This window comes from Lynx canadensis, chromosome B1 (genome assembly GCF_007474595.2).
Source record: "Lynx canadensis isolate LIC74 chromosome B1, mLynCan4.pri.v2, whole genome shotgun sequence".
Taxonomy (NCBI): Eukaryota; Metazoa; Chordata; class Mammalia; order Carnivora; family Felidae; genus Lynx; species Lynx canadensis.
Genome location: NC_044306.2, coordinates 24,004,386 through 24,024,013, shown reverse-complemented (window position 1 = coordinate 24,024,013; position 19,628 = coordinate 24,004,386). Strand labels below are relative to the sequence as shown.

Genomic DNA, 19,628 nt, shown 5'->3' with positions numbered 1-19,628 from the left:
TATCAAACCGAGCTGTCCTATTTACTGTTTTTTAAACAACGGTTTTTAAAAATTATTTTCTTGCTCATAAAAATTATGCAATTTGAAATTCAAGTCCCAATCATTCTTTAAATCCCAGATGAAATTCTTTCATATGGAGGCATATGAGCTCAATCTATGGATACTTATCTAGTGTGCAAGACCCAAATTCAAGTGAAAAGAAAATAGTGTCCCTAAGATTTTTCCAAAACTCAGTTCCCAGGCCTGACTTCTAAGGACAAAGCACTGAAGAAAAAAGAAATATTCTGTAAACTAAGAAAAACAATATAATCAAGCAACAACCCATTCATAAGAAACATAAGGCAGATCATTTTGTCGCTCACGTGCAGACAGGATCATAATAAACCCATAAAACTCTGAAAATTCAAAACTAGATCTTCTGTTCTCTTTAATTCTTTTTAGTGAATGCAAGCAAGACCTACTTTGTCTCTTTATAAGTTAATATGACTACTATTTCTTATGCTATCTATGGTAATTCTAGGATCTAATTCACCATATGTGTTTATATTGGTTAAAAACTTGTGGAACAAATACAGAATATTAGGAGTAACATGGTTACCTATTCCATTTATCTAATGTGACAGAGCAACATCCTTTTGAGTGGTTTTAACGTATATATTTGGAATACGCAAACCATTCGTTCTCTCAATAAAATATTCACTGAGATGTGTGTATTTTTTGTATGCACATATACTAATAAAAAGTTTAAAATTTCACTGGACATTTAATCTACCAGGCGCAGCTGGAGGAAGTGGTCAAAACACATGGTTGTTGCTTTCGTGGTATTCACACCTTGTATATTTTGTCCTTTGAAATTCAAATAAAGAGTTACATATTCCCCACTGCCGAATCCATTACATCTGAGACACTTGAGAGAAAAGAAAAAATACCTTGCCAAAAATTCATTGACCATACTATTTGAGTAGCTAATAGCCAGGACAGTGGTTTTCAACTCACACACGTGACATGGCCATTGAATCAATGTAGTGGGTTGCAACAAATATACATATTACATATTAATAATTATATCACTATTTAATAAATATAATATATAACTCTATTAACTTTATTTATTTAATTAAAATTATAATTAACATTAATGTATTAATTAATCCAGTTGAAGTTAAAATAGAATGGCCTTGCTAGAATATATTAATTAGGAAAAAAATCAGAGTGTATCTCATGCTACAACGTAAAATATCCTTCTTCCTGTGGCTCATATTCAAAGAAGTCTGTAAAACACTGAGCTAATGTATGTGTTGCTAATATATTCTCCGCAGTCTGCTCCCAGAACTTTGGACATTTTCAGAGAATCCCTCACTCCATCATGATCGCAACAATCCTGCATACCAATAGTGCACCCACACACTCAGGTAGATATACAAGTTTGGGGTAATGAAGTAATCTACTAGCTGGAGAATAATTTCCTTTAGCTCCATTATATGCAATGATACGGACGTGTGATTAAAATTCCATTCACTAGAGAGTGGCATTCGCTATAACAAGGGTCTGTTTTTTATCTCATGCAAGAAAAATTCTTAAAAGGCCTAAGTACCTATTTAAAAACAAAATGCATAGCAAGGATTTTAGAAAAAAATAATCCTTTGTAGAAAGTATGGAATGTTTCAGAGAACAGTAGTAATAATAATAGAATTCTGAAGAAATCTCCTTCACCTTCTTTCTGAAAAGACTTTGCTTGTTCCACTCCCTGATGTAGAGATTCCACAGCAGTTAAGGGCATGGGTTATAAGTATATGGCAGACCCAGATTTGATCTGTGCCCCCAACTTTTTGTGATACTCAGGTAAGTTATATAACTTCTTTGAGCTGCATGCTTTTTCTCATCTGTAAAATGAATGTAATAATGTCTCCTTCATTTGAACTGCTGTTAGAATCGGATAAGAATGCATACCAGGCCCTTCACATAGCAGTTAGCTTATGGAAGAGACTTAATAATTGGTAGCAGGAGCTATTCAAGATGAATAGCTTAATTATTTGTTCTCCTTCAGGCAGGTAATTCCTAACACTGACTCATATTGTTATATCAGACTATTGTGAGGCATTAAAAGATGTGTAATACTTATTAGCACCTTAATTTTACTCTATGTTTAATATAACCCTGCTCCAGGTTCTCTGCAACAGATTGTAAAAAAGATAAAAATTTGATACGGTAATAACAGCAACCTTAGCTAACAGGTGTTTCTCTTTTGTTCTAGGTTTGCTATTTCATTATCTCACATATTTTCCTGGAAAGTAGTAGTAAAGGTAGGGCTGTGTGTGTGTGTGTGTGTGTGTGTGTGTGTGTGTGTGTGTTGGTGAAGAGAAACTACAGGTAACTTGTTTACATATTTGTTTGAAAAGGCAGCTGATTAAATATGAAGCGATGGGAGAATCTTTATTTCTCTGTAAGGCTTCTGCGGTGTTTTAGAGACCATGCGAGTCAGAGGACAATCACCATCTTTAGAAAAAAAAAACACACACAGTGAGTAGAACTCTTTTGGGGTTTCCCTATAGTTTTGTTTTGTTTGTTTTGTTGTTTTGCTTTTTAGTCCAAGGAATATTACCCCTGGACAGCTAATTTCACCTACATTTATATATTCAGCACTTTCACACTGTCTCCTGGTTTAATGAAGATTTCCTATCATGGTATTATTATTTTTTCTCTCATCCCTAAGCAAGGTCCACTCTCCACTATGCTCAAAGCATCCCCATACTTTCTTCTATGCGTCCAAACTAGCACTCCACACACATAAATAGAAACATGGGTTTCCTGGAGAATATGTTAAAAGGATTAATTTGGAGAGTCTGATGAATTGTTAAAAGCAGTGAATCAAGATAGGAAGATTGGGATTCTAGTCAGAGTATTAAGACTTAAGTTGCAAAATTTAAGGCAGCTGGATTGCCATTTGCAAATAAAGACAGTAGCCCCTCCTGGATACCAGTATGAATTAAGTAAGGTGATATGAGCAAAAACACTTTGTAAAGTGCAAATTTAATGTTCAGGATTGTTTATTAAAAAAATTGCTATCTCATGAACAAAAAAAGATTATCCCAGGAATAAAATACTTTGATATTTGGATACCTTTTCATGAAATTCAATCAATACATTAAATTTAAAAATAAAACTCCTATTAATAGATATATTCAAATGGGCTAAAAACTCTTTCTGACTAGAGTATAATCAAACTAATAATGGAAGGATAAAGTTTCAATCTTCATGTTACTTGGCCTATCAGAAACAATTCTCTATCAACCTGGAAACACTTTCTTCTTTCTGCTTCTAGGATACTATGCTCTTTTGGTTTTCCTCCCACCTCAATCTACTTTCCGTCTTAATTCGTGTTTGATTCTTACACTTCTTCCAAACTATTTCAATTTGGATACTCAAGGATTCATTCAATAAACTTCCTTATGTTTTCTATTTTACACCCACTTACTTGATATTCTTGTCTAATCTCATGTATTGAGATCAGATAGATATATAGATAGACAGACAGACAATGTCTCTAATTTATATCTCTAGCCTGCACCTCTAACATGAAATCTAGACTCACGGATCTACCTGTTTAACCTGAAATCCATGTCTTTCTAATAGGCAAATTAACAGTTTCAAAAATGTGCTCACAATCTTCCCTGATTCCCTACTTTCCCCCAGTTGGTTAATAGCAACTACTCAGAACAAAAAAAAACTAATATCATATTAGATCATCCCTTATTCTCACATCCTATTTATAGTGTTCCAGCAAATCCTTAAACTCTACTTTCAAAATACAGTCTTTGATAATACATATCACATAGTAAGGACTGAACGAGCTACAAAGTGCAAAGCATTTAATATAATGTTTGAATTTCATCAAAAATAATATTCCTTGGGTTGGATACTACTATTAGTTTAATAATAAAAATATTAGGGTCTACTATGAACTTTATTTTACCTATGATAAAAATAAGGCACAGAGAAGTCAAATAAGGTAATTTAGTCACAATTGCTAATCAACAGAGCCAGAATTTGAAACCAGGAATTTGATTCTAGAACGGTAGTATAAGCTGAATGTTAGCTGTTATTATTAAAAATCATTGTCTAAATGACCAGAAGAATGATTTTAAATATAATAGAAATAATAAGATTTCAAGAAAATGGCCAGAATATATGCATACCAAAAGAACAGCTTTTTTACATACACACAGATGCCAATGAGAAAAGCAATTGGAGAAGGCACTCCTGTGTGCAATAAGAACCATAATATGATTGACAACAAATCTGTAATGCTAATATAAAAAGGAATATTAAGAAATGTTCCTAAGCACTACAAGGTACGTTTCTGAAAAAAAAAAAAATCAAAAGAGAAGCCATGTTCCTAGATAGGATAACTCAAAACTATAAAGATGTCAATTTCCCACAAATTAAATTAACCATAATTAAGTTCTCAACAGGAATTTTTATGAAACTTGACAGCTGATTATTAAGTTCATTTGGAACAGAAAATGCACAATAGGCAAAAACTTTTGAAAAAGAGCAATAAAAAAGAACTGCTCTCACAGTTATAAAAAAAAAATGTTTCTTAAAGTTTGATTTTAGTCAAGTATGTCAATAGAACAGAACTGACAGACCAGAAATAAATCTATGTTTAAGAATGCAGTGTATAAGAAAAGTCATATTTTCAGATCAGTGATGGAAAATAGACTACATTCTAGTATTAGGGGCTATGGCCATGGTTAGGGGGAGAGAAAGAAGGGTAGGAAGGAGGGAGGGAAGGAAAGATCTTACCTAATACTATACATCAAAATACATAAGTTTTCAACAACTTCTCTCCTTCACTACTTAACAAGTTAAACTACAGTTATTTTTTTAATCATTTTTTTCTTGGAAAAGCCAACAATTTATTGATGTAAGCATATGCCATAAACTTGAAAAAGTGGAAGCCAGGAGAATAAAAAGATTATTTCATAGCAGCTTGGAACAGCTATCCCTCTCCAACTTTCGTCTATATCCCCAGAAGAAAAGAAGGAGTGTTAATACATTTCAGAGAAGTCTAACCTAAATAAACCAGTGTGGATAGAAGAAAAGAGGGTGGTAATGTAGATGGTACTAAAAAAGTCTACCAAGAATTTATATACCACTGGAAGAATTCTGCAGAGGCAGAAAGGACCACTAAGACCCATGGAATTAAAATAGTCCACATATGGTTGGCCTGTGATTTAGTAGAACCTCAGGCAGGGAAAGCAGTCCCCAACTATCTTCCCCTTCCCACCAACTATCTCACTGGGGAAACAAAGTAACTAGACCGTGATTCCCTGTTTCAAATTGTGACTCGTTGGAGATCACTCAAACTACCTCAGGCAAGTGCTTTAAGTTTTAGAATTATAAATGTTTAATTTTAGTAAAACCATAGCTCAAAGACAATAAAAATAACCTAATATGATTTACAAGGAGACTATGGATCTATGGAAAAGTCTGAGAATCAGAACAACCTCCTCCCTTATACATAAAAGAAAAGAATTAGAGAGAGCAAGGGCAAAATTCATACGGAGGAAAATCAACCAATGGCATGGAAGAAAACTGTAGATGATGACAGTTACTTGCATGCAGAGGAAAATAAAGAGTTTAAAAGTAATTTGAGAAACGATGATAGCTGTGGACGACAAAGATGATCCAACATAAGAATGGCTGCTTTCTCTGCAGTGAAGACCTGAACAAATAAAAATGAAAGATACTGAGTGATACGATAGACAACATTTCCCTCAAATAAAATGGCAAAAATGTTTTGGCAGAATGTATTCAGGCAGAACATTCATGTCATCAGCAGGAGAAACATCCCTACTAGGCTGCCTTCAGACTTTTTCTGGCAATACTCAGTGGTGGAATTTAATAGAGCAATTAGTTAACAGGAGAAGAAGGGATGAACCATTAATAATATTCCCAGAAGAGATAAAGACAATAGTCAGGCACCTTCAGCATGAAATATTTCAAAGATTAACAAACAAAACTCATTAGCAATGAAATATAAGTGAGGAGGGAATGATTAGAATAATGAACTCAGTCATGAAGACGCCGTAACAAAAGGAGTTGGTGGTTAATACTGCAGCCATCTATCTGTAGAATTAAGACCAATGTGCCAACACAATTAAAGTTGCAGAACAGAATGTAAATATTATGAACTGTGACAAAGTTAAAATAATATAATTATCAAAAAAAATGAAAATGAAGAGGGGTAAGGACAAATTGGAGAGGAGCTAATCACCTCAGATTGCACGGCAGGGAGTTAATGAACACTGTCTGAGATTAAAACGTGGAGCTAATGCATTCAGCTTCTTAATGATATTCATAGTCTTTTATTCTTAACCATAAAGACAATTTTTTTAAAGATACTCTTGTGAAGAAATATTTAAGCTTAGCAATTCTTTCCCATTTATTTCATATTTTTCTTCTATTAAAGCATGTATATATTAATTATAAATAGCATGTTCATGCCTCTATATTTACCCTTTTATTGGTGCAGATGTGTATTTATATAATTTGGTAATGTTTATCATATATTAATAGTTTTTTTTTCTGAGTGTAAAGATTTAGGAATGATATGTGTTTTTAACTTGAAGATGTTATAGTAAAATAATAAGCACTCAAACACTTACATGTAAAATGATAATGATAAAAATGATAATAATAAAATGGTTACAGAAGTCTGAAGATTTCTATTTGTATGAATTTGTTTGTAGAGAGGAGGTTTACCAAGGTACCGGAAAGATACAGGGTCAGGAGATCACCATGTTGTGTAAACAGGAAAGAGGTTTTCTGTATTTGCCTGGCCCCATTGCTTTCTGTCTGAACTCTATAAAGAATAACTGAACACACAAGGCCAAAAACTGTCACCAAGAACTGAGCATCAAGGTTTTGAAGCCAAGTGAAAAGACTGTACATGAAGGGGAGAGCATAGCCTACTCCCAGCCCGTCTAAAACAGAGGTCCCAAGGGCTCTAATTTTAACTTTGCTTTGCTGTAGAATTACTGGAATTGGAATTATCTGGTAGCAGTTTCCCCAGCACAATTATCAGTCCATCATGAAGGATGCTGGGATAGGGGTCAATAGTAAGGTACCGCTTAATTAAGGATCCTTGAACACGAGAAAAAAAAATTAACAAGATAACTGTTCAGTGACTATTAGATGACGCACGGTAACACAAAAAGTTCTAGAGAACTGAATGATGCAAAATTTGGGGGCAATCATCCCTGAAATGCAGGTAATTTAATCACCTTAGTTCTCTGGACTTATAAAACCTTGGGAAATATGCTCTACTTACATTTTTTTGAAAGAACCTGGTGATTATTTGCCCTAATTTCCTGATAGTTAAAAGATTCTGACCTAATGTTAAATCATGTGCATTGAAGTTTGACTCAAAATCATACTATCATTGTCATCATTTATGGTAAGGTAACCTCAAAACCCATATCCTTTGTACCTTGCCTATCTGAAAAACTACATATGTAATTCACAAATGTTAGGTAAGTACTTACTCCCTGAAAATAATGTTGCTAATTCTGAAATATGCAGTGAATTCTAATATATCTCAAACACAGAATGTAATGTGTTTTTCTGTGTACTGATAATGATGAACAACTCAAAAAAGGCTGATTTTTTAAAAGCATGAAGAAGAGAGTAAACTGTGATTTATAACAGTAAACTTCAAATATCTATCTATACTGGTGGGAGAAGGAGACAAATTAACTTAGAGTAGAAACAGCCCATGGTTTACTATTTTAGGAGACTAGATGCGTGTGTCTGTGGGCAACTGAGTTTTTTTGACTGATAGAAATCTGTGTAATAGTATGGGATTAAACACCTACATACCTAGGAAGTTACTTTAAATAAGAAAATTCTTTATTTCAGAGTGGCATACTAATCAAATATAAAGAAAGGGACCCACTTCCATTAATGCAGGAAAACACACACACAAACAGGTGCAAATCAAAATTGCAGGGAAAAAATTCATACAAATTAAAATTGATACATATAATAGAGTATAGTGTATAGTATTTTTCTCATATCAATTGAATCCTTATAAGTACCTTTTGAATTTAATAGATTTCCTTAACTTAGACCTACAGGGACTTTGATATATTATCAGAAAAACATTCAAATACACAAAAGTGTGTGCAAATCCTGAAATGTATAATAGGGTTTATAAAGATCTCATTCTTACTAGTATTACTGGAATTTGTGCATTCTTTCTTAACCGAAGAAGTATTTTGATACATTGCTATGAAACTCACTGTATTAATGAGAAAACTCAGGCTCAGAGAAACTGGCTGGCTTTTTAAAACAGTAAGTGGCCTTTATGGCAGAGAACAAAGCACTGCCTGCATTCATGGGCAAGAGAATCCTAACGTGGGAACTGCTGATGAAAGATATATATTTTCTCTTCCTTTTAAATATTTATTTTTATGGTACATGTGTAAAGAAATGTTCAAAGAGGAAATGAGTCTCTATTTTTTCTGCCAACACCAGGCCTCCTGTCTGTTGACGGCCCAAGCTCCTACCTGTGTGTGCTGTGCTGGCTTTTGCCTTCACTGCAAGATGAAGGAGAAGAGGGGGGACAGGAGGACAAACAACATGTCTGGGATGTGAAAGGGAGCACAGAGGTTTCAATCAGCACAGTGAGATTTGGAAAGGCTTATGAGCTTGAGGTTGCAAACTTCCCCAGGGATAAAGGTCAGGAAGCCTGACTGCCACCACCTCTCATTTCGAAGCTATCACATCAGTGGACCCTTTCTTATTTGGTCCACTGAGGGAGTAAACACAGATCCGGTTTCCCAGAAGAATCCTGGTGCACAGGTGTTGTTATACTCTCAAAAATGTTTCAACTGGGAAGATAAATACTATGACCTGCCTGTTGGCAAAGGGCTTAACGATCCTTCTGTTAAGATGGATTCCCGGGCAGCCACTCTGAATTAATCTAAATGGCTTCAAGGATCAATCTTTGCTGTCCTTGGACTTATCAACGGGATCATTTTCAAAGAAGTTCCTGCCTATGATTATTCTCACCTTTCTGTGTTCAGTAATTTCTTGGTTTCCATGGATAAGTTTTCATTTCTTCAAATATTAAGTTGTTGAATAGTACCGAACACAAGAAAAAAAACAGTAAATAACTGTGAGTGGTGGTGACTTCCAGTAGGAGGGAAGGTGCTAACTTGGGTGTGCCCACTATTTTTTTCAGTGTTAATAAAAAAAAAAAATAAGAAAACAAAGACACAACTTGTATCTTTTAAATTTAAGCAGTTTTTATAGTAAGGTCAGGTGTTCATACATGTGTCTATGGTATTATTCACCTGCCCCAAATCCAGCAGGTAAGGTGATCTCAGTGATAAATTTCTAGTACCGAGAATAGCAGTCAATACGGTGCATGTGTGAAGCTCTGAAGGTTTGTATATAATAACAAAATAAAACTTAAAGTTAATATAATTCACCTAATTGGAAGTTTTATGAAAAATAATCCTCTGTTCTGTTTTCACTATGAGATTTAAAGGAAAAAAAATAACTTTGAAGGAAATGATCAAATTATGGCTTACTATGCAACCCCTTTGCTATTATACTACATTGGTAATATTTAAAGATGATTCTAGTCTAAAATAGACTTTCATATTTATGAAGTAAGGTTAATAATCTTTCCACATTTTATATAATAACAAGCTTTCCATTTTTTCCTGTCTTACTGGATTTTCACACTTACACACATATGCCTAATAGTTTCTAGTTATATTTTTTGGTATCCAATAATACTTTCTGAAAAGTAACACACAAAATCCAAAATGTATAGCGGCTAAACTATAATCTTGATTTTTAGCATGCTGGTAAGTGGTAAAATACTCGTAAGGCACACATACACACACCCACACATTTGAAAGGATAAATATTCGTGCTTGTTTTAAATACTGTTCATCCAGAAATAACTTTAATTTCTATAGTAAGACTTTTCCTCATCTTTGTTTTAGAAAATGCACGTTCATTTGAGCTGAAAAGATCTATAATATATTGAAATAAAGTCATTTATTCAAGTCAGTGTTTCCTGCAAAAATTACCCATGATGTATCAAGTGCCCCTTTTGAAATTACCATGATGTTGTATTTTTAACTTCTATTGAAAATAGAGGCAAATTTATAGACTAACAAAAGCAACACTGCAGTTCAATTCAAAAATGGTTCTCTAATTTGTCTGTTTCAAACTAACCTCACTGGTTTTTCAGTTGTTTCCTTGTTTTCATTTCTTCAAATAAATCTTTAACTTCAGGACACTAAATACATACTGAAGAGATAAGGGGGTTCTGGCCTCCTATTTCAAGCTAAAACATAACCTCTAAATTATCTTTTACATTAAGCCAAAGCCAATGTCACATACCTTTCGGGAATGAATTTCTTTCACATACAATGGAAGTAGAAACTCAGATATACCTTCAAGTCGGATTCCCTTCTTGGTGACTCTCAGATTTCCCATACCATCCTACAAGCAACGAAATATAGTTCACTTTTAGGTTCATTAGAGAATGAATAACTGGCCATAATTTTCTTAGGGCTAAATTGAGAAAACAGTAAGCTCAAATCAGTGATGATTTAAGGAAAATGAGAGACTGAATCTACTTAATGAATGATTGCAGCAGTCTGCATGCATATCGAGGGCTATGTGTAAAATGAAAAGACCTCGTATCTTTTCATAGCTCTATCAGAGACTAGGATTTATCTATGAATAAACCCTTTATTTTCTTCATGCGTTAGCCAGTTTAACTCTTTTTGGGGGTATAAAGATACTTGCCACCTGATTATTGGAAACAAATTTTGTTTGCAGAGAGTTCTAATAATATTTTTACATTACAGTTATACACATATTTCTACAATATTCAAATAGTCACGTTTGTGGAATGATTTCATCAAGTCCTTAATAATTGGCTAGTATAAGTAAGCATGATGTTTCTGTATTCAAATTAAGTTTATATCCTCTCCTTTAGAAAACAACACTCTATAAGGAGGATAAAACAAGTATATAAATAACACTTATGAGACAGAATAACATGAATTTAAAAAGTAAGAACACAGTACCATGGGAATTAAGGAAAGATTTCAAATTTGATAAGAGAATAGACAATTTCTCATGGAAGAGATGAACTATCAGAAGGACCTTAAGAATATGGAGTTCCAACAGGAGATGTCCGTAGAGGGAGAAACAGAATGAACATCCTGTAATATTAAGAAACAGCATGACATCCAATCTGGCTCATATATGTACTTTATAATACTGTAAGAGAATACTGTAAGAGAAAACAACTGGAGTTATGTTTTGAAGCCAGAGAAAGGAAAGCCATGAATGCAAAGGTAAGAAGTCTGTACTTACGTCAAACTCCAGAAGAAAAAACATAAAAGTTCCTGAACAGCTCAAGGGCTTGGAATTATCAGAGTTAAGCTTTAAGATTAATCTGGTAGAGGCACTATGTGGGGTTAACTGGCAGAGAATCAGTAATAAGGGACAACTTGGTAATAAGTGTAAGGAATATGGTGGAAGAAAAGCCTATGAGACTGGGTGACTAATTTTATCTGAAAATACTGAAAACAGGGACATTTGTGACTAATCCCAGGTTTCATGACTATGACTAAATAAGGAAATGTGGTGATTTTTAAAAGTGGAATAACGAATTTTGTAGGCTCAATGACAAACATGATTGTAGCTTTGGACTTTCTAACTTTGAGGTATCATCGAAAATTCAGATATTTATCCATCAACTTGCACATCTGTAAAAAGTGGGTTGCAGAGTGACAATCGCTTAAGACATGTCTGAATCTACTATGATGGATGAGCAAGTGTTCTCTGGGGAAGGTATCTATAAAACCACGGAGAAACTCTTAGATAATGACTAGGTCTATGGGTGGGAAAGGACTATTTCATAGATGAAATAAGGGTATGATCAGTATAAGAAGAAAGCCAAGAAATTATCATGGCCCCAGTCTCTGCCACCTGCCCCTACGTCCCACCACCAAAGAAAGCCAATGATGTAGTATAGCAAGGAATAGAATTTTGAGTAAGAATTAAAGCCCTTTTTTAAAGTCTCACAAGGAAAATGACTACTGAGAAAGGGAGAGAGATTTTGAGGTGGTCAAGCCTAAATCCTCTAATGGAAGGACAGAGTCATCAGTTCTGGTTGAAATAAACTTGGGATGGGATGAAGGAATTCATTTATTGAGACTCAAACCTAAAACTGACCCTGGAAATGTCTAAGAGGGAATTGACTAATTTTTTTTAAGAGAATTTCAAGTTTCACTGAAGATTATTCAGATGAGAAAGTTGATCTACTTTTGTTGGGATGGCACACCCCAGGTTCTCCGAGACAGTGCTGGCTTATCCCACTTTTATAGTGTCTTCTTTCACTTTAAAAAGTGAAAAGTGTTTCTGATTTAGACATCAACTACATCGTCACCTGTTTACTGGCTCTAATTAGTATCATTTTGCAACATCACAGCTATCGACGAACAGAAACTGGCAAAATTAACAGGGAAAGAGACTCAAAAAGGAGGATTTGCTAACGGGAATGGCAAAAGTCCTAGGTATGGGGTTTGCCAAAGTACCACAAAATGATGCCCCTCCAATGCCTGACCATCATTTTTCTCATTGGGTGGAGACAAGTAAAGTCAGTACAGCAATGTTGGACAGTAAAAAGAGCATAGGGTCAAGGAATGACAGCTGATGACCCATTAATGATTAAATTCAGCAGGAGTCAAGAAATATGAGAAATGTTAAGACAGGTTTATCATCAGAAAATGGAACTTTGAATTTTGAGATCTTGAAGGTTGACAAAAATTTCAGACAGCATGAAACCTAAAGAACATCTGAGTGGGGGTAGCAGAAGCAGAGTGGAGATCGAACTTTCTGTAATTCAGAAAGAACATTCAAAATGACACGTGGCTTTAAAATATTATTTTGTCCCTGAGTGATTTTCTTGACTAAATCTCACACAGTGACTGTCCACATATATTCTCAAATGTCTGCCGGAAGGAAGTGTTCTAAATGTTCCCCATGAAGTTGCTATGGTAACATCTAGTGCAACGTTTAGTCAAACTCAGAACAACAGAAATAAATTCTATCATAAACATAATTCCCAATTCACACTAATCTTAAAAAAATGTTTTCATAAGATAACCATCTTAAATAAAGTAACTGGACATCCAGTTAACCGGGATATTATTGGTGCCATATGCATCTTTAATTGTGGAAAGCTTTGAATCTTAAGCTCAATGTTTTCTTCTTATATTTTCTATATGATACGTAACTTGAGGCATATAAATATATCTCACTTAAATTGGATGAAATAGATACCCCCTCTATAAATGTAAGATTCTTATGGTAGAACTGTGTTTTGAATCTAACCTCACTGAAGCATGTCCATTTGTCCCTCCTTTCATTTCTCCTGTTTTGTATTTAAAGAAATGAATATTCAAGTTCTTCCATATTATCTACATGTAGTTATAAAATATATAAGAATTCATAACATATATACAGTAAGTAATCACCCTGGTCCTCACAGGCATGTGCCAAGTCCATTAATAATTTATAAGATGGGCAATCCTGGGAAGATGGCGGCACAGGAGGACGCTGGACTCACCACACGTCCTGCTGATCACTTAGATTCCACCCACACCTGCCTAAATAACCCAGAAAACCACCAGAGGATTAGCAGAATGGAGTCTCCGGAGCCAAGTGCAGACGAGAGGCCCAGGAAGAGGGTAGGAAGGGCAGCGAGGTGGTGCGTTCTCCACGGGCTGGTGGGAGGGAGCCGGGGCAGAGGGGCGGCCCACTGGCCAAGCAGATCCCCCGAGTCTGACTGGCAAAAGCAGAGGAGCCGGACTGAGTGTGTTCGTACAGCAAGTAGGACTTGACATCTGGAAGGCTGTAAGCTAACAGCTCTGCTCAGAGAACGGGAGGGCTGGAGGACAACGGGAGGGAGAGTTGTTGAGCCCCCGACGACAGAGCACAGCTTGGTGGGGAACAAAGGCGTTCGCCAGATCCTTACCCTCGCCCATCCCCCAGCCAAAATCCCAAAGGGAACCAGTTCCTGCCAGGGAACTTGCTTAAAGCACACAAACACCCAACGCTGTGATTCTGCAGATCCATCCCTCCGACAGGATCTCCAAAGGAAAAGTGAGCTGAGCCTGCCCCACCCCTCCACCATGCACCTTGCCGATCCACCCCAGCTAATACGCCATATCCCCAGCACCACAAGCCTGGCAGTGTGCAAGTATCCCAGATGGGCCACGCCACCCCACAGTGAATCCTGCCCATAGGAGAGGGGAAGAGAAGGCACACACCAGTCTGACTGTGGCCCCAGCAGTAGGCTGGGGGCAGACATTAGGTCTGACTGCGGCCCCACCCACCAACGCAAGTTATTCAAGACAGCACAGGGGTAGTGCCCCTCAGTCCCGCACCACTCCAGGGACTATCCAAAATGACCAAACAGAAGAATTCCCCACAAAAGAATCTCCAGGAAATAACAACAGCTAATGAACTGATCAAAAATGACTTAAACAATATAACAGAGGGTGAATTTAGAATAATAGTCATAAAATTAATCGCTGGGCTTGAAAACAGTATAAAGGACAGCAGAGAATCTATTGCTACAGAGAACAAGGGACTAAGGAACAGACAGGAGGAGCTAAAAAATGCTATCAATGAACTGCAAAATAAAATGGAGACAACTACAGCTCGGATTGAAGAGGCAGAGGAGAGAATAGGTGAACTAGAAGATAAAATTATGGAAAAAGAAGAAGCTGACAAAAAGAGATAAAAAAAAATCCAGGAGTATGAGCGGAAAATTAGAGAAGTGATGCACTAAAGAGAAATAATATACGCATAATTGGTATTCCAGAGAAGGAAGAGAGAGGGAAAGGTGCTGAAGGGGTACTTGAAGAAATCATAGCTGAGAACTTCCCGGATCGGGGGAAGGAAAAAGGCATTGAAATCCAAGAGGCACAGGGAACTCCCTTCAGACATAACTTGAATCGATCTTCTGCACAACATATCATAGTGAAACTGGCAAAATACAAGGATAAAGAGAAAATTCTGAAAGCAGCGAGGGATAAACGTGCTCTAACATATAAAGGGAGACTTATAAGACTCGTGACTGATCTCTCTACTGAAACTTGGCAGGCCAGAAAGGAATGGCAGATCTTCAATGTGATGAACAGAAAAAATATGCAGCCGAGAATCCTTTATCCAGCAAGTCTGTCATTTAGAATAGAAGGAGAGATACAGGTCTTCCCAAACAAACAGAAGCTGAAGGAATTCGTCACCACTAAACCAGCCCTACAAGAGATCCTATGGGGGATCCTGTGAGACAAAGTACCAGAGACATCGCTACAAGCATAAAACATACAGACATCACAACGACTCTAAACCCATATCTTTCTATAATAACACTGAATGTAAATGGACTAAATGCTCCAACCAAAAGACATAGGGTATCAGAATGGATAAAAAAAACAAGACCCATCTATTTGCTGTCTACAAGAGACTCATTTGAGACCTGAGGACACCTTCAGATTGAGAGTGAGGGGATGGAGAACTATTTATCATGCCACTGGAAGTCAAAAGAAAGCGGGAGTAGCCATACTTATATCAGACAAACTAGACTTCAAATTAAAGGCTAACAAGAGATGAAGAAGGGCATTATATAATAATCACAGGGTCTATCCATCAGGAAGAGCTAACAATTATAAATGTCTATGCGCCGAATACCGGAGCCCCCAAATATATAAAACAATTACTCACAAACATAAGCAACCTTATTGATATGAATGTGGTAATTGCAGGGGACTTTAACACTCCACTTACAGAAATGGATAGATCATCTAGACACACGGTCAATAAAGAAACAAGGGCCCTGAATGATACATCGGATCAGATGGACTTGACAGATATATTTAGAACTCTGCATCCCAAAGCAACAGAATATACTTTCTTCTCAAGTGCACATGGAACATTCTCCAAGATAGATCACATACTGGGTCACAAAACAGCCCTTCATAAGTATACAGAATTGAAATCATACCATGCATACTTTCAGACCACAATGCTATGAAGCTTGAAATCAACCACAGGAAAAAGTCTGCAAAACCTCCAAAAGGATGGAGGTTAAAGAACACAGTACTAAAGAATGAATGGGTCAACCAGGCAGTTAGAGAAGAAATTTCAAAATATATGGAAACAAACGAAAATGAAAATACAACAATCCAAACACTTTGGGATGCAGCGAAGGCAGTCGTGAGAGGAAAATACATCACAATCCAGGCCTATCTCAAGAAACAAGAAAAATCCCAAATACAAAATCTAACAGCACACCTAAAGGAAATAGAAGCAGAACAGCAAAGACAGCTGAAATCCAGCAGAAGAAGAGAAATAATAAAGATCAGAGCAGAAATAAACAATATAGAATCTAAAAAAACTGTAGAGCTGATCAACAAAACCAAGAGTTGGTTTTTTGAGAACATAAACAAAATTGATAAATCTCTAGCCAGGCTTCTCAAAAAGAAAAGGGAGATGACCCAAAAAGATAAAATCATGAATGAAAATGGAATTATTACAACCAATCCCTCAGAGATACAAGCAATCATCAAGGAATACTATGAAAAATGATATGCCAACAAACTGGACAACCTGGAAGAAATGGACAAATTCCTAAACACCCACACACTTCCAAAACTCAATCAGCAGGAAATAGAAAGCTTGAACAGACCCATATCCAGCGAAGAAATTGAATCAGTCATCAAAAATCTCCCAACAAATAAGAGTCCAGGACTAGATGGCTTCCCAGGGGAGTTCTACCAGAAGTCCAAAGCAGAGATAGTACCTATCCTTCTCAAGCTATTCCAAAAAATAGAAAGGGAAGGAAAACTTCCAGACTCATTCTATGAAGCCAGTATTACTTTGATTCCTAAACCAGACAGAGGCCCAGTAAAAAAAGAGGACTATACGCCAATATCCCTGATGAATATGGATTCAAAAATTCTCAATAAGATACTAGCAAATCGAATTCAACAGCATATAAAAAGAATTATTCACCATGATCAAGTGCGATTCATTCCTGGGATGCAGGACTGGTTCAACATTCGCAAATCAATCAACGTGATACATCATATTAATAAAAGAAAAGATAAGAACCATATGATCCTGTCAATCGATGCAGAAAAGGCCTTTGACAAAATTCAGCAACCTTTCTTAATAAAAACCCTCGAGAAAGTCGGGATAGAAGGAACATACTTAAAGATCATAAAAGCCATTTATGAAAAGCCCACAGCTAACATCATCCTCAACGGGGAAAAACTGAGAGCTTTTTCCCTGAGATCAGGAACACGACAGGGATGCCCACTCTCACCGCTCTTGTTTAACATAGTGTTAACAAGTTCTAGCGTCAGCAATCAGACAACAAAAGGAAATCAAAGGCATCAAAATTGGAAAAGATGAAGTTAAGCTTTCACTTTTTGCAGATGACATGATATTATACTTGGAAAATCCGATAGACTCCACCAGAAGTCTGCTAGAACTGATACATGAATTTAGCAAAGTTGCAGGATACAAAATCAATGTACAGAAATCAGTTGCATTCTTATACACTAACAATGAAGCAACAGAAAGACAAATAAAGAAACTGATCCCATTCACAATTGCACCAAGAAGCATAAAATACCTAGGAATAAATCTGACCAAAGATGTAAAAGATCTGTATGCTGAAAACTATAGAAAGCTTACGAAGGAAATTGAAGAAGATAGAAAGAAATGGAAAAATATTCTGTGCTCATGGATTGGAAGAATAAATATTGTCAAAATGTCAATACTACCCAAAGCTATCTACACATTCAATGCAATCCCAATCAAAATTGCACCAGCATTCTTCTCGAAACTAAAACAAGCAATCCTAAAATTCATATGGAACCACAAAAGGCCCCGAATAGCCAAAGGAATTTTGAAGAAGAAGACCAAAGCAGAAGTCATCACAATCCCAGACTCTAGCCTCTACTACAAAGCTGTCATCATCAAGACAGCATGGTATTGGCACAAAAAACAGACACATAGACCAATGGAATAGAATAGAAACCCCAGAACTAGACCCACAAATGTATGGCCAACTAATCTTTGACAAAGAAGGAAAGAACATCCAATGGAAAAAAGACAGTCTCTTTAACAAATGGTGCTGGGAGAACTGGACAGCAACATGCAGAAGGTTGAAACTAGACCACTTTCTCACACCATTCACAAAAATAAACTCAAAATGGATAAAGGACCTGAATGTGAGACTGGAAACCATCCAAACCCTAGAGGAGAAAGCAGGAAAAGACCTCTCTGACCTCAGCCGTAGCAATTTCTTACTTGACACATCCCCAAAGGCAGGGGAATTAAAAGCAAAAATGAACTACTGGGACCTTATGAAGATAAAAAGCTTCTGCACAGCAAAGGAAAGAACCAACAAAACTAAAAGGCAACCAACGGAATGGGAAAAGATATTTGCAAATGACATATCGGACAAAGGGCTAGTATCCAAAATCTGTAAAGAGCTCACCAAACTCCACACCCGAAAAACAAATAATCCAGTGAAGAAATGGGCAGAAAACATGAATAGATACTTCTGTAAAGAAGACATCCAGATGGCCAACAGGCGCATGAAAAGATGTTCAGCGTCGCTCCTCATCAGGGAAATACAAATCAAAATCACACTCAGATATCACCTCACGCCAGTCAGAGTGGCCAAAATGAACAAATCAGGAGACTATAGATGCTGGAGAGGATGTGGAGAAACGGGAATCCTCTTGCACTGTTGGTGGGAATGCAAACTGGTGCAGCCACTCTGGAAAACAGTGTGGAGGTTCTTCAAAAAATTAAAAATAGATCTACCCTATGACCCAGCAATAGCACTGCTAGGAATTTACCCAAGGGATACAGGAGTGCTGATGCATAGGGGCACTTGTACCCCAATGTTTATAGCAGCACTCTCAGCAATAGCCAAATTATGGAAAGAACCTAAATGTCCATCAACTGATGAATGGATAAAGAAATTGTGGTTTATATTCACAATGGAGTACTACGGGGCAATGAGAGAGAATGAAATATGGCCCTTTGTAGCAACGTGGATGGAACTGGAGAGTGTGATGCTAAGTGAAATAAGCCATACAGAGAAAGACAGACACCATATGGTTTCACTCTTATGTGGATCCTGAGAAACTTAACAGAAACCCATGGGGGAGGGGAAGGAAAAAAAAAAGAGGTTAGATTGGAAGAGAGCCAAAGCATAAGAAACTCTTAAACTGAGAACAAACTGAGGGTTGATGGGGGTGGGAGGTAGGGGAGGGTGGGTGATGGGTATTGAGGAGGGCACCTTTTGGGATGAGCACTGGGTGTTGTATAGAAACCAATCTGACAATAAACTTCATATATTGAATAAAAATAATTTATAAGATGGTTTCCCTTCTGCAGGAGCATTAGAAAGTGATTGTATTCTATCACTATACTCTCCTGATCCACGATATTCTTGGTCCCTTCCACTCTAAAAGGGAGAAAAGAACTTCTGT

General features: G+C 36.5%; 1 protein-coding gene across 1 annotated transcript in view; it reads right to left on the bottom strand.

Moving 5' to 3' along the window:
- Positions 1-19,628, bottom strand: part of SGCZ (sarcoglycan zeta) — a 227,669-nt gene that overhangs the window by 200,328 nt on the left and 7,713 nt on the right. The window contains exon 2 of the mRNA XM_032593056.1: positions 10,429-10,530. Coding sequence (XP_032448947.1) covers positions 10,429-10,530 — 102 coding nt within the window. The remainder of the gene's footprint in view (positions 1-10,428; positions 10,531-19,628) is intronic.